The 16,343-nt window shown below is 38.1% G+C and overlaps 2 protein-coding genes across 2 annotated transcripts in view; one reads left to right on the top strand and one right to left on the bottom strand.

The window, feature by feature from the left end:
• ALDH1A2 (aldehyde dehydrogenase 1 family member A2) overlaps positions 1-16,343 on the bottom strand; it is a 333,819-nt gene that overhangs the window by 173,091 nt on the left and 144,385 nt on the right. The gene's annotated exons all lie outside the window — the stretch shown is intronic.
• The window catches only part of AQP9 (aquaporin 9), a 34,172-nt gene continuing 30,003 nt past the window's right edge, over positions 12,175-16,343 (top strand). Inside the window, exon 1 of the mRNA XM_027123142.1 lies at positions 12,175-12,456. Within this exon, the coding sequence (XP_026978943.1) occupies positions 12,346-12,456 (111 nt within the window). The 5' untranslated portion in view covers positions 12,175-12,345. The remainder of the gene's footprint in view (positions 12,457-16,343) is intronic.

Raw genomic sequence — 16,343 nt, forward strand, 5'->3', positions numbered from 1 at the left:
TCTCTCTCTCTCTCTTCCTCCCTCCCTCCCTCCCTCTCTCTCTCTTTCTTTCTTTTCTCCCTTTTATTCTGAGCCATGTGGATGAAAGGCGCTTGGTGCTCCAGCCAGGCATCAGGGCTGTGTCTCTGAGGTGGCAAAGCCAAATTCAGGACACTGGTCCACAAGAGACCTCCCAGCTCCACGTAATATCAAATGGCGAAAATCTCCCCAGAGATCTCCATCTCAACGCCAAGACCCAGCTTCACTCAATGACCAGCAAGCTGGACACCCTATGCCAAACAACAAGCAAGACAGGAACACAAGGCCATCCATTAGCAGAGAGGCTGCCTAAAATCATAATAAGGCCACAGACACCGCAAAACACACCACCAGACATGGACTTGCCCACCAGAAAGACAAGGTCCAGCCTCATCCACCAGAACACAGGCACTAGTCCCCTCCATCAGGAAGCCTACACAACCCACTGAACCAACCTTAGCCACTGGGGACAGACACCATAAACAACGGGAACTACAAACCTGCAGCCTGCGAAAAGGAGACCCCAAATACAGTAAGATAAGCAAAATGAGAAGACAGAAAAAACAAAGCAGATGAAGGAGCAAGGCAAACCCGACCAGACCTAACAAATGAAGAGGAAATAGGCAGTCTACCTGAAGAAGAATTCAGAATAATGAGAGTAAAGATGATCCAAAATCTTGGAAATAAAATAGAGAAAATGCAAGAAACGTTTAACAAGGACCTAGAAGAACGAAAGATGAAACAAACAACGATGAACAACACAATAAATGAAATTAAAAATACTCTAGATGGGATCAATAGCAGAATAACTGCGGCAGAAGAACGGATAAGTGACCTGGAAGATAAAATAGTGGAAATAACTACCGCAGAGCAGAATAAAGAAAAAAGAGTGAAAAGAATAGAGGACAGTCTCCAAGACCTCTGGGACAACATTAAATGCACCAACATTCGAATTATAGGGGTACCAGAAGAACAAGAGAAAAAGAAAGGGTCTGAGAAAATATTTGAAGAGATTATAGTTGAAAACTTCCCTAACATGGGAAAGGAAATAGTCAAGTCCAGGAAGCGCAGCAAGCCCCAAACAGGATAAATCCAAGGAGAAACACACCAAGACATATATTAATCAAGCTATCAAAAATTAAATACGAAGAAAACATATTAAAAGTATCAAGGGAAAAACAACAAATAACATACAAGGGAATCCCCATAAGGTTAACAGCTGATCTTTCAGCAGAAACTCTGCAAGCCAGAAGGGACTGGCAGGACATATTTAAAGTGATGAAGGAGAAAAACCTACAAGCAAGATGACTCTACCCAGCAAGGATCTCATTCAGATTTGATGGAGAAATTAAAACCTTTACAGACAAGCAAAAGCTAAGAGAATTCAGCACTACCAAACCAGCTTTACAACAAATGCTAAAGGAACTTCTCTAGGCAGGAAACACAAGAGAAGAAAAAAACCTACAATAACAAACCCCAAACAATTAAGAAAATGGTAATAGGAACATACATATCAATAACTACCTTAAATGTAAATGGATTAAATGCTCCAACCAAAAGACATAGACTGGCTGAATGGATACAAAAACAAGACCCGTATATATACTGTCTACAAGAGACCCACTTCAGACCTAGGGACACATACAGACTGAAAGTGAGGGGATGGAAAAAGATATTCCATGCAAATGGAAATCAAAATAGAGCTGGAGCAGCAATTCTCATATCAGACAAAATAGACTTTAAAATAAAGATTATTACAAGAGACAAAGAAGGACACTACATAATGATCAAGGGATCGATCCAAGAAGAAGATATAACAATTGTAAATATTTATGCACCCAAAATAGAAGCACCTCAATACATAAGGCAAATACTAACAGCCATAAAAGGGGAAATCGACAGTAACACAATCATAGTAGGGGACTTTAACACCCCACTTTCACCAATGGGCAGATCATCCAAAGTGAAAATAAATAAGAAAACACAAGCTTTAAATGATACATTAAACAAGATGGACTTAATTGATATTTATAGGACATTCCATCCAAAAACAATGAAATAAACATTCCTCTCAAGTGCTCATGGAACATTCTCCAGAAGAGATTATATACTGCGTCACAAATCAAGCCTTGGTAAATTTAAGAAAACTGAAATCGTATCAAGTATCTTTTCTGACCACAATGCTATGAGACTAGATATCAATTACAGGAAAAAAATCTGTAAAAAATACAAACACATGGAGGTTAAACAATACACTACTTAATAACCAAGAGATCACTGAAGAAATCAAAGAGGAAATCAAAAAATACCCAGAAACAAATGACAATGAAAACACAACGACCCAAAACCTATGGGATGCAGCAAAAGCAGTTCTAAGAGGGAAGTTTATAGCAGCAATACAATCCTACCTTAAGAGACAACAAACATCTCAAAAACACAACCTAACCTTACACCTAAAGAAATTAGAGAAAGAAGAACAAAAAAGCCCCAGTTAGCAGAAGGAAAGAAATCATAAAGATCAGATCAGAAATAAATGAAAACAAAATGAAGGAAATGATAGCAAAGATCAATAAAACTAAAAGCTGGTTCTTTGAGAAGATAAACAAAATTGATAAACCATTAGCCAGACTCATCAAGAAAAAAAGGGAGAAGACTCAAATCAATAGAATTAGAATTGAAAAAGGAGAAGTAACAACTGACACTGCAGAAATACAAAGGATCATGAGAGATTACTACAAGCAACTCTAGGCCAATAAAAGGGACAACCTGGATAAATGGACAAATTCTTAGAAATGCACAACCTTCCAAGACTGAAGCAGGAAGAAATAGAAAATATGAACAGACCAATCACAAGCACTGAAATTGAAACTGTGATTAAAAATCTTCCAACAAACAAAAGCCCAGGACCAGATGGCTTCACAGGCAAATTCTATCAAACATTTAGAGAAGAGCTAACACCTATCCTTCTCAAACTCTTCCAAAATACAGCAGAGGGAGGAACACTCCCAAACTCATTCTACAAGGTCACCATCACCCTGATACCAAAACCAGATAAAGATGTCACAAAGAAAGAAAACTACAGGCCAATATCACTGATGAACACAGATGCAAAAATCCTCAACAAAATACTAGCAAACAGAATCCAACAGCACATTAAAAGGATCATACAGCATGATCAAGTGGGGTTTATCCCAGGAATGCAAGGATTCTTCAATATATGCAAATCACTCAATGTGATACACCATATTAACAAATTGAAGGAGAAAAACCATATGATCATCTCCATAGATGCAGAGAAAGCTTTCGACAAAATTCAACACCCATTTATGATAAAAACCCTCCAGAAAGTAGGAATAGAGGGAACTTAACATAATAAAGGCCATATATGACAAACCACAGCCAACATCATCCTCAATGGTGAAAAACTGAAACCATTTCCACTAAGACCAGGAACAAGACAAGACTGCCCACTCTCACCACTATTATTCAACGTACTTCTGAAGTTTTAGCCACAGCATTCAAAGAAGAAAAAGAAATAAAAGGAATCCAAATCAGAAAAGAAGAAGTAAAGCTGTCACTGTTTGCAGATGACATGATACTATACATAGAGAATCCTAAAGATGCTACCAGAGAACTACTAGAGCTAATCAATGAATTCTGTAAAGTAGCAGGATACAAAATTAATGCACATAAATCTCTAGCATTCCTATACACTAATGATGAAAAATCTGAAAGTGAAATTAAGAAAACACTCCCATTTACCATTTCAACAAAAAGAATAAGATATCTACAAATAAACCTACCGAAGGAGACAAAATGCCTGTATGCAGAAAATTATGACACTGATGAAAGAAATTAAAGATGATACAAATAGATGGAGAGATATACCATGTTCTTGGATTGGAAGAATCAACATTGTGAAAATGACTGTACTACCCAAAGCAATCTACAGATTCAATGCAATCCCTATCAAACTACCACTGGCATTTTTCACAGAACTAGAACAAAAAATTTCACAATTTGTACGGAAACACAAAAGACTCCGAATAGCCAAAGCAATCTTGAGAAAGAAAAACAGAGCTGGAGGAATCAGGCTCCCTGACTTCAGACTATACTACAAAGCTACAGTAATCAAGACAGTATGGTACTGGCACAAAAACAGAAATATAGATCAATGGAACAGGACTGAAAACCCAGAGATAAACCCACGCACATATGGTCACCTTATCTTTCATAAAGGAGTCAGGAATATACAGTGGGGAAAAGACAGCCTCTTCAATAAGTGGTGCTGGGAAAACTGGACAGGTACATGTAAAAGTATGAAATTAGAACACTCCCTAACACCATACACAAAAATAAGCTCAAAATGGGTTAAAGACCTAAATGTAAGTCCAGACACTATAAAACTCTTAAAGGAAAACATAGGCAGAACACTCTATGACTTAAATCACAGCAAGATCCTTTTTGACCCACGTCCTAGAGAAATGGAAATAAAAGCAAAAATAAACAAATGCGACCTAATGAAACTTAAAAGCTTTTGCACAGCAAAGGAAACCATAAACAAGACGAAAAGACAACCCTCAGAATGGGAGAAAATATTTGCAAATGAAGCAACTGACAAAGGATTAGTCTCCAAAATTTACAAGCAGCTCATGCAGTTCAACATCAAAAAACACAACCCAATCCAATAATGGGCAGAAGACCTAAATAGACATTTCTCCAAAGAAGATATACAGATTGCCAACAAACACATGAAAGAATGCTCAACATCATTAATCATTAGGGAAATACAAGTCAAAAGTACAATGAGATATCATCTCACACCAGTCAGAATGGCCATCATCAAAAAATCTACAAACAATAAATGCTGGAGAGGGTTTGGAGAAAAGAGGACCCTCTTGCACTGTTGGTGGGAATGTAAATTGATACAGCCACTATGGAGAACAGTATGGAGGTTCCTTAAAAAACTAAAAGTAGAACTACCATACGACCCAGCAATCCCACTAATGGGCATATATCCTGAGAAAACCATAATTTAAAAAGAGTCATGTACCAAAACGTTCATTGCAGCTCTATTTACAATAGCCAGGACATGGAAGCAACCTAAGTGTCCATCAACAGATGAATGGATAAAGAAGATGTGGCACATATATACAATGGAATATTACTCAGCCATAAAAAGAAAGGAAATTGAGTTATTTGTAGTGAGGTGGATGGACCTAGAGTCTGTCATACAGAGTGAAGTAAGTCAGAAAGAGAAAAACAAATACTCTATACTAACACATATATATGGAATATAAAAGAAAGGAAAGAATAAAAAAGGTCATGAAGATCCTAGGGGCAAGATGGGAATAAAGACACAGACCTACTAGAGAATGGACTTGAGGATATGGGGAGGGGGAAGGGTAAGCTGTGACAAAGTGAGAGAGTGGCATGGACATATATACACTATCACACGTAAAACAGATAGCTAGTGGGAAGCAGCCACAAAGCACAGAGAAATCAGCTCGGTGCTTTGTGACCACCTAGAGGGGTGGGATAGGGAGAGTGGGAAGGAGGGAGACACAAGAGAAAGAGATATGGGAACATACGTATATGTATAACTGATTCACTTTGTTATAAAGAAAAAACTAACACACCATTATAAAGCAATTATACTCCAATAAAGATGTTTTAAAAATTACAATTCTACTTTCAGGAATTCTTTTATATAGCATAGATGGAATTTCAAACCAAACAGTGTTGCAAAACTTGTCAAAATATTTTGGAAATATATTAGAATTCTACCTTATACTGTACATCATAATATATTCTAAAAAAATTAAAAACTTAAATGTGAAAAGTAAAATCATGAAAATATTGGAATAAAACATAAGACAAAGTTTAATATTTTTGTAATTTGGAGATAGAGTAGGCCTTTTTAGCATAAATACCAAATTTGGTAACCATACAGAAAAATATTTATAGACTTAGGTAGACAAATTTTATAAACTTCTCTATGGCATGCACACATCATCATTATAAATTAAAGATAAAAGATTAAGTGGAAAATGATTTGCCACATATAACAGATAAAAGATTTATATTCTTATAAAGAGTGACAAAAATTAATAAATAAATGAAATGGATGAAAAAGGGGTAGAGGACATCAATTTAAAATGTATAAAAGAATAAACACACATAAATTTAAAACATATAAAAGAATGAACACAAATAGCTAACACATGAAAGATGACCAACCTCCCTGTTAACCAAAGAAATGCCTACTAAAACAATGTAATTTTTTAACTGCTATAGTTGGAAAAGAATTAGAAAGAATTTACATTAACCAATATTAAAGAGAATGGGAGAAATAGGTACTTCCCGCCCGCCCCCCCTCCCCACCGGCCACACCACATTGCATGCAGAATCGGATCGAAACTGTGCCCCCTGCGGTGGAAGCCAAGAGTCTTAACCAGTGGGCCGCCAGGGAAGTCCCGGAGACATAGGTAGTTTTAAAACCCAGAATATATGCCTATTCTTTGACCAGTAATTCAACTTCTAGGTCATTGTGCTAAGAGATAGATAGATAATTATATACACTAGGATGTTCATTTAATGGGGGCAAAATAGCAACAACCAATTGTCTATTGAAAGGAAGTTGTTTAAATTATGGCGCATTTGTACAATTGAATATTACAGTCATTAAAAAGATGAGTCATACATTGGCATAGAAAGAAGACAGAAATTCTGAAGAGAAAACACATTAATCTAGTATGTATAATATAATCCCACTTTTAGAAAAAAATATTTATATAGATCTACTGAAAAAAATTCTGGAGGGATATATTTCAATCTGTTAACAGTGGTTATCTATGAGGGCTGGGATTATGACAGATTTTTGTTTTAATTTAAATACTTTTGATTTTTTTTCAGTTTAGTACGATTTTTTGCTCAAGGTAAAGTGGTTATTTTTTACCCCAACTAGAAAAGAAAAAAAGCAGATGAGACATGAAATGGTTGCTATGAATTGAATGTTCGTGTCCTCATACACGAGGCCCTAATTTCCAAATGCGGTGGAGTTTGGAGTGGGGGGACTTTGGGGGAAACTGCTTTTGAATGAAGTTATGGAGGTAGAGTCTCCATGGTGGGACTGGTTCTCTTAAAAGAGGATAAAAAGACTAGAACTCTCAGCCATGTGAGGATGCAACAAGAAGGTGGCTGTCTATACCCAGGAAAGGAGCTCTCACCCTCTCCCAACCTTACTGGTATCCTACTCAGACTTTCAGCCTCCAGAACTGTGAGAAATAAAAGCTTGTTGCTTCAGCCACCCAGTTTACGGGTCTTGATATAGTAGCCCAAATTGACTAAGACTGTGGAATTTGAGGTGAAACAATTCTGAAGGAACGTTTTTCAGGACAGTCAAGACTTAAGCTTGTTTTTAGGCCCCAGGAAAGAAGCCAATGGGGGAAAGAGATTGAGAGAGTGAGGAGAATGTTAGTCAGCCAAGATCTCAGAGGGGCTGGGACAGTACACCAGCATCAGGGCTAACTTTAGAAAGAAAGAAGGGAAAGGACAATATAAATAAAATTAGGGCAACTTTTTGAGGAGAAGAGGTACAAAAGTATTATAGCTAATGAACCCATTTGCTTTCCCAGTGGATTGGGAGAAAAGGTCATCAGCTGAGTAGGAGGACCGGGACAGGGAACTGGAGGGGCATGGAAGAGGTGTATTACTGCTGCAGAGAATGAAATAGTGCATGGTATCTGGAGTATCAGGTATATGTGTGAGATTCCTGAGCTCCATCCCGGATCTACCAAACCATACCCTCTGAAGTTGGGTGTCCGAATGCACCCTGAAGTCTGGAACCTTTGAAATAAAAGGTTAACTAAGGATATGGGACCACTGCTGATGCTAGATCACAACTATCTCTAGGGTCAATCGACACGTCTATATAATTTTTCCAGCATTATTCACAGTGTGGGAAGAGAGCATTTGAGAAAAATCGATCACTGGATTTACTCAGAGTTGGGCTTTGGCAATGTGGGTGTAGAAGAAAGTCAAGGGGTCAATGGAACCAGAGACGCTGGTAAGTGCATCATTAACCCGGGTGACAGTGAGGTAAGGGCTGGGTGGAGAGGGAGGAGTTGAGAAACTGTAATCTATGAAGAGGATGTAAAGCAGATTTGTGAAAGAGAGTGGGTGAAGGGCGGGAACTGGAAGTTTTAGTCAGTGGGATGTGTCTTGGTATGAAAGATTTTGAGAGAGGAGATGGTGACACAGTTCCAACAGTGGCCATGTAAGGGGCTTCTGAACTATGCCTCCCATGATGGAGGCAAAGATGGTTTCTCTTCTCAAGGCAAAAGCAGAGAAGAGAATGTCAGGGTCACGGAGGGACAGAGTCAGGGAGCAATAAAAGAGCTGGGTACAATACTGTAAATCAACTATACTCCAATAAAAATTTAAAAAAATAAAAGATGAGGAAACTGAGGCAACAAATAAATAAAAGAGCTGGGTAGGCTAGCTCCATAGATTCAGCATGGCACTGTGTCTAGGTAAGCACAATTTTAGGACTGTTGGTGGCAGGATGAGTCAGTATGTTGGCAGCACGGTAACCTCTAGGATATCCATGCAGTGATAGCTGGACTTCTGGTTCAGTACTTTGCGCACGCTTCTATTTTACCATATGATGTGTTCATTTGGAGGTACTTGTCATGTAGACTATATAACTCCTTAGAAGTAGAGATTTGTATTCCTTATTTTTGAATCCCTACTGCTTAATGCTGTGCCTGACATATGGTAAATAATGAAAGGTTCTTCTGAATGAATGAAAGAAACTAAGCAGCCCCATATTTCTAACAGGAACTTTGGCATGAGGGTGCTTTGCAAAGGGGGGTGTGAGTGAGTTAGGTCTGATGATGAATTCATGGTGATGTAGGTAAAAAGTGTAACTGTCCTCTGAAGGTAGACTGAAAGAAATGATAAATATTTCATCTCCTCCACTTAAGCCTGAAATGTTCAGTACCACAAGCTTAACCTGTGCTTTCTTCAAACTCTCCCCTCAGGTAACCTTATCTTTTTTAAAAATTTAATTTAATTTTAGGTAACCTCATCTTTATTCATGGCTTCAGTTATCACCTCGATGAGCACAAGAACCTTCCCTCTGAATACAGACCTATATCATTTCCAACTTGACATCTTCTCTCAGAAGCACCAGAGAGCCCCTGAGGTCTCAGCCTACACAAGCAGAATTCATGACCTTCCCTTGCAGTCCTGGTCCTCTTCCAGCATTTCCTCTCTGGAGGCTTAGCACCTCCTTCCCCAACAAGCCAGGAATACAGCCATCAAACTTGAGTTTCTTTTCCTCATCCTTCATATCCAATGCATCAAGTCCTTCCAATTTAAGATATAAAGAACTCTCGAGTCCTTCCATTTCTCTCCATTGTGAAAGCCACCACCTAGTCCTGGAATTCTGGAATATCCCCCAATGTCTACATATGCCCACCTTAGGCCCCCACCAATCCCCTCTCCACCTCACAGCTAGGATGAGGGTTCTCCTCACTCCCTACCTCAACATATGTTTATTCAAACATTATGTGTCATGGAAATGAGTTTTAAAACTCAAATCTGATTGTGTCCTGCTCCTGCTTAAACCACTTCAGTGACTTATTATTGCTCTTACCCTTAACTTGATTTACAAGGGTCACTATGGTCTGATCCCTGCCCACGGCTCCAGGTTCATTCCGCACTGTGCTCCTTTGCTCCCTCTCTTTCATTCTTGGATACACATCATACTGTTCCCACCCCCAGCCCACAAGACATTCCCCACTACACTTGTTTCTGATCTCAGCTCAGACATGATGTCCTTGGAAAAGCTATCAGAGATCTCTGGCAAGATGAAATCCCCGTCTTACATCTGCTTACAGAAATATGTCCTCTATCTTCAGAGCATACATTTCTGTTGTAATTTCATATTTCTGTGTTTATGATTAGTTCACTCACGTCTCTCTCCCTCATGAGACTCTAAGCTCTATAAGGGGCAAGAACCCCATGTGCTTTTGTTAAGTACAGTGTTTGGCACATAATGAGTATGCCATAAATATTTGTTAGGTGAGGGAATGGAGAGACCACAGAACACCCTTGTGTGGTATTAGTTGTAATCACAAGTCCTGTCTCTCTGGTCCATCCACTGGGACCTGGGAATAGCATGGCCATAAATAACTCTTGGAGTATAATTGCTTTACAATGGTGTGTTAGTTTCTGCTTTATAACAAAGTGAGTCAGCTATATGCATACATATATCCCCCTCCCTCTTATGTTTCCCTCCCACCCTCCCTATCCCACCCCTCTAGGTGGTCACAAAGCACCAAGCTGATCTCCCTATGCTATGCAGCTGCTTCCCACTAGCTATCTATTTTACACTTGGTAGTGCATATCTGTCAATGCTACTCTCTCACCTCGTCCCAGCTTCCCCTTCCCCTTCCCTGTGTCCTCAAGTCGATTCCTCTACATCTGCGTCTTTATTCCTGTCCTGCCCCTAGGTTCTTCAGAACAACTTTTTTTTTTAGATTCCATATATATGTGTTAGCATACGGTATTTGTTTTTCTCTTTCTGACATACTTCACTCTGTATGACAGATTCTAGGTCCATCCACCTCACTACAAATAACTCAATTTCGTTTCTTTTTATGGCTGAGTAATATTCCATTGTATATATGTGCCACATCTTCTTTACCCATTCATCTGTTGATGGACACTTAGGCTGCTTCCATGTCCTGGCTATTGTAAATAGAGCTGCAATGAACATCGTGGTACATGCATGCCTCTTTTTGAATTATGGTTTTCTCAGGGTATATGCCCAGTAGTGGGATGGTATCCATAAGTTAACCAGGAGTTACAGTCAAAATGCTCATTCCTGTTTTGGCTCTGCAATGGCATGCCCTCAGGCAAGTTAGAACCTCTTTAGGCCTTAACACTTGATTTCACCTACAGACTAGGTATGTCTTCTGTCCTTGAAATCTCTATAGCTGTTTTTTCCAGGCCCCTCTTCCAGCCTGCCTCCTCAACTGGGAATGACTGTGGGCCTCCTGCAAAGATAGGGGAGGGTCTGAAAAAGAGCAGGCTTTTCTGTGGGAGGACTGGGAGGAAGCACACAGCAAGGGTACTAATTCCATGGGACTGCCTTGGTATTCAGAAACAACTGCTGGATTCTACTTCCTCTCACAAACTAGTTTTGAAAAACAAGGCTTGAATACTTGACATGATGAGAAGCTAGTCCTGAACACAGTTTGTTGCCTGTAAGGATGTTAATTCATCAAACTTAAAAGATATAATCTAGGAGCCTTGTTTAGGCATGTTTACTCCCTTTCTTGTTTAATTGGGGTGACATATACTCAGATTGATCTCCTTCTGGCTTAGTGATCTCCAAGCAGTATAGACTTTCAAGCTACTATTGTTTATTTGTATGTATTTTGCCTAAATATTTCATGGAAAATGAAGGAGAGTAACTTGGTTTTCAAACTAGAATGCTTCTTAAGAAGTTGGCTTCTCCATCTTTCTGATTCTCGATCCCAAGCTATCCTCAGTAGATGAACCCCAGCTACAGTAACAGAGGAGTAGATCCCATCCTGTCCTACAGACTTGCCATGTGAGACTTGGAATGGTCTCTCTGTACGTTAATTTCTCCACCTCTAGAACAAATGCAGTGGTTCTTAACACCCTCAGGGAGGTGTAATTAAATCACTGAAATGTTACTGGAAGAAAAAAGAGTGATTAATTTTGTTGAACAACACATCTTATTTTTCTTCTTGTTCTCCAATTTGCATGAAAGCTCCTTCAGAAAAGAATGTTTACATTAGATGTGTACATACCTGATCTGACAATTCCAAACTACACCTCAACCAACCAATTCTGAATAGGAAAAAAACATCAGAAGCTTGCAATTGTGCAACATGTAAATCTCTCCTGGACTGGAGCCCATTACTGTGGTTTGGCAACGCAACCAAAATATATCTTCTCTCATCTCTTGAAAAAAAACCCAACAGAGAAAAAAAAATACCTTGAAAATAAAGGTAATGATTAATCCATCAGGTACAAAAAAGACTGTTTTCAGGATTTCAGGTTCTAATACGCCATTTCAAATAAACAGCAGCAAACAGGGAATGACAATTTCACCAGAAGAGGATTAAGCCACAGGCTCTAATTGGGACTGGATTTGTACAGCCATATTATCTAATCAGGCATCTCCAGGAATCTGTGAGCAGTTGTTAAAACTTCCATGTGCCAGTGAAATAGGGACCAGAAGAAGCAGGTATTGGTGAAAAGAGTGGTCCTTGTAGAGGCCCCAAGATGCAGCCTGAGATGGAACAAAAGAAAAAAAGCTTGAAGCAGAGACTGGTCTTGAAGAGCAGCTTAGCTAAAGAAATGCTCTCCGAGTTCTTGGGCACATTTATAATGATTGTGAGTATTCTCTGATTTGTTATAAAAAAATAACAAAAAGTTATTTTTGTCCATAAACTTTGTACATTAAAAGTTCTTTGGTAATGTACAGCATGGTGACTACAGTTAATAATACCATATTACATATATGAAAATTGCTAAGAGAGTGTATCTTAAAAGTTCTCATCACAAGATAAAAAAATGTGTAACTGGGCTTCCCTTGTGGCGCAGTTGTTGAGGGTCCGCCTGCCGATGCAGGGGACACGGGTTCGTGCCCCGGTCTGGGAAGATCCCACATGCCGCGGAACGGCTGGGCCCGTTAGCCATGGCCGCTGAGCCTGCGCGTCCGGAGCCTGTGCTCCACAACGGGAGAGGCCACAACAGTGAGAAGTCCGCGTACCGCAAAAAAAAAAAAAAAAGTGTAACTATGTGTGGTGATAGATGTTAACTAGACTTATTGTGGTGCTCATTTCATTATATAAACAAATATTGAATTAGTATGTTGCACACCTGAAACTAATAAATTGTTATATGCTAATTATACCTAATTTTTTAAAAAGTTCTTTGCATTGGGTAAATACATAATACTTTAGGAGACTAAGCCAACACTGAGAAACAAATGTGAATTCAAAAAATGGAACTAGTGTAAAATAAGAGAGAGCAATACATTTTCTGGTCTCTGAAAACCTCTTTGTACCTGATTTGTTCAAGTATTTTCAAGGTGTTATGGACAATTTCCTACATTCCCTCTTGACCATCCTCACCTCTCATCTATGCTGACTTGTTAGGCAGGGGTAGTGTGGGGGAGAAGGGCATTGGAAGGAACAGAGAGAGAAAATAAAAGTCCAAGATTCTTCTGATTCTCGTCACTCTTTACTGGAAAATTGCCCTCAAGGAGACAGAAACCCTGGGGTCATGTTACTTGATAATTTGGTCCCAAAGGGGAGAGTGGTTACTGCCCCGGGCCTAACTTCATCCTCAAGGTGATCTGTGGTATAGAGAAGTGAGGCAAATTCAGTTACAATTCTAAGTGCTCTGCAAAAAATACAGAAGAGGAAGTAAACTAAACATCTATGTATTTTGTAACCAAAAAAGTTAAAACCCTCTTTATTTCTTAACAAGAACTTATTTCATGATCCCATCCTGTCTGAGTTAAGTAAAGGAAAGTGGCTTTTAGCCATTCACTATTCTACTCATGCAAATAGTATTGTGTCTTCCCCTACTATTCAAGGTGGGAGCTAAAGAAATAATATCTTAATACTGTATGCTGAAACGTTAAACTTTGTATCGTCTGGCTAAAGCCAATAATTTCCTGAAAGGTTTGATTTCTATTTATACTGTTCTAAAACAAACCCTGATGAAATCTTTCATGGTGAGTATAATCTTCAATTTTGTTGAGGCTTGTGGGGATGTGTAAACAAGAAACTCCTGCAAAAACACAATTTTTAATATACATGTAAATTTAAAATTTAATTTTTAATAAATCTACATGGTTTTTCTCAAAGGTTATTCAAAGTAATTGTTTCTGCTTTATTAGAAAATGTGCATTTTGCCTGACTTTCTCTAGTAAAAAGCTTTGCACGTTGATAAGGCATGGAGCAAAGGGAGCACTGAAAAGATGACAGAGTATATGCAGGACTCACTGGTCTTTCATATGTAAAATTAGTTTTCCCCCAGACACTGGGAGTCTGATGCCATTTGCCTCCCTCTTCTCGAAAACTGCTCTTAAGGGAAGCATCTCAAGCTCACTCACACTGTGGTATAAATGACTAATAAGGGCTACTCGTAGCACTAAGGAAAGAGCAGGTCCATGAAAAATTCTCTGTATACTACAACTAAAAACAACAATAATTAAGTAATAAGCTAAAAAACTAGCTCTAATTTGGCCTTTTAGACATTGGTATAGGTAAGCCTTTATGCCTTTGCTAGTGCCAGGGAAATATTTGTTTGATATATTTTTAGCTACTTTATGGTTATTATCACTATTGTGAATAGTACCTTTTAAAAATTATATTTTCTAATTGGTTATTACTAGGGTTTAAGAACAATATTGATTTTTGTATATTGATTTTACATTCAGCAAACTTGGTAATTCTCCTATTAATTCAAATAAGTTTATAGATTATCTTGGCTATTCTGTATAGATCAAGGCCATCAAATTTGAGTGCTACTAGCCATATGTGGCTACTTAAAATTAATCTTAAATAAAATTAAAAATTTAGTTCCTCAGTCTTCCTAGTTCCACTTCACGTGCTCAAGAGCCATATATGACTACTGACTACCATATTGGACGACACAGATGTAGAACTTTTCTCTCACTGAAAAATGCATTATTGGACTGTGCTGACACAGATAATACTTTTTTCTGAGAATATGAGAGTTTTTATTTTCTTTCTTTTTAGTCCTTAAATTGTTAATTTGTTCTTCCTATCTTATTATAGTGGTTAAAACCTCTTGTTCAATGTTATTAGAAGCTATAATTGCAGCATTCTTGTTCTATTCCCAACTTTCAAAAATCTGCTTCTGGTATTTTACCATGAAATGTGATAGTTTCTGTAAGTTTTTAGTAGACATATTTTTTTAACAGAGAATGATACTCCCAATTTATTTATTTATTTATGGCTGTGTTGGGTCTTTGTTTCTGTACGAGGGCTTTCTCTACTTGTGGCAAGTGGGGGCCACTCTTCACCGCGGTGCGCGGGCCTCTCACTATCGCAGCCTCTCTTGTTGCGGAGCACAGGCTCCAGACGCTCAGGCTCAGTAATTGTGGTTCACAGGTCCAGTTGCTAGGCAGCTTGTGGGATCTTCCCAGACCAGGGCTCGAACCTGTGTCCCCTGCATTGGCAGGCAGATTCTCAACCACTGTGCCACCAGGGAAGCCCTGGTAGACATTCTTGATTTGAGAAAGGAAACTCCTGTCTGTTCCTCATTTACTAAAACTCTCATTAGGAAAGACTGTTGAATTTTTAAAAAATACCTTTCTATATCTATTAAAATAAGCACAAGGGCTTCTTATCTGTTGATAAAGAAAATTACATTGATAAATATTTTTGGGTTAAATCATCATTACATTCCTGAGATTAATTCCCACCTACTCATGCAGCATTCAGTTTGCAATGTCTTATTAAGGATCTGAACTATAATTTCATTTATTATGTTGCCCTTGTCTAGTTTTATTACCAAAGTTATATTAGCTTCATGAAATGTTTTGGAATTTTTCCCTCTTTTTATGTTTTCTGGAACATTTTGTATAAAATGAGGATTATGTTTCTTAAAGATTACTTAGCATGTGAACTGAAGAAGGGAGAAGGAGAGAGAAAAAGAGAGAGAGATGTGTGAGAGAAGGTTTCTCTAAAGCTATGTCTCATTTAGATTTTCTATTCTTAATTCCATTTTGGCAATTTATTTTTTTCCTAGGGAACTGTACACTTCATTTCTGTTTTCATATGTAGTTTTTCAAAATTGTTAATACTTTCAAAATTAACATAGTGAAAGCAGTAATTTTGAGATGATTTTTCATAGTATTTGCTTACAGCTTTTAAAAATCTCTTCTGTACCTGTGGTGATGCCCTTTCTTTAATTTTTAATGTGGTTTCTTTGTTTTCCACTTAGTAGTTTCTGCTTTGACCTTTCTTATATTCTCCTATTGAGTTGATCAGATTTGTTTCTCCCTTTCCTCCTCTGCTTACACTTTCTATTCTTTAAGTACTTATCCTTACATTTAAAAATGTTATTATTGCATTCACAAACTTTAAAGTGAATTAATATCTCTTTGCTTCTGAACAACACAAAAACTTTTTAAAAGCCTCATTGTAATCAACCACTCCATCTTATGCCATTGTTATCTAATATTCTATTCTCATTATTCTTAATATTAGTGTTTTTAAGAGTGAATACTTATTTAAATT

This window comes from Aethalodelphis obliquidens, unplaced genomic scaffold (genome assembly GCF_003676395.1).
Source record: "Aethalodelphis obliquidens isolate GAN/ISIS:26980383/991018 unplaced genomic scaffold, ASM367639v1 scaffold26, whole genome shotgun sequence".
NCBI lineage: Eukaryota > Metazoa > Chordata > Mammalia > Artiodactyla > Delphinidae > Aethalodelphis > Aethalodelphis obliquidens.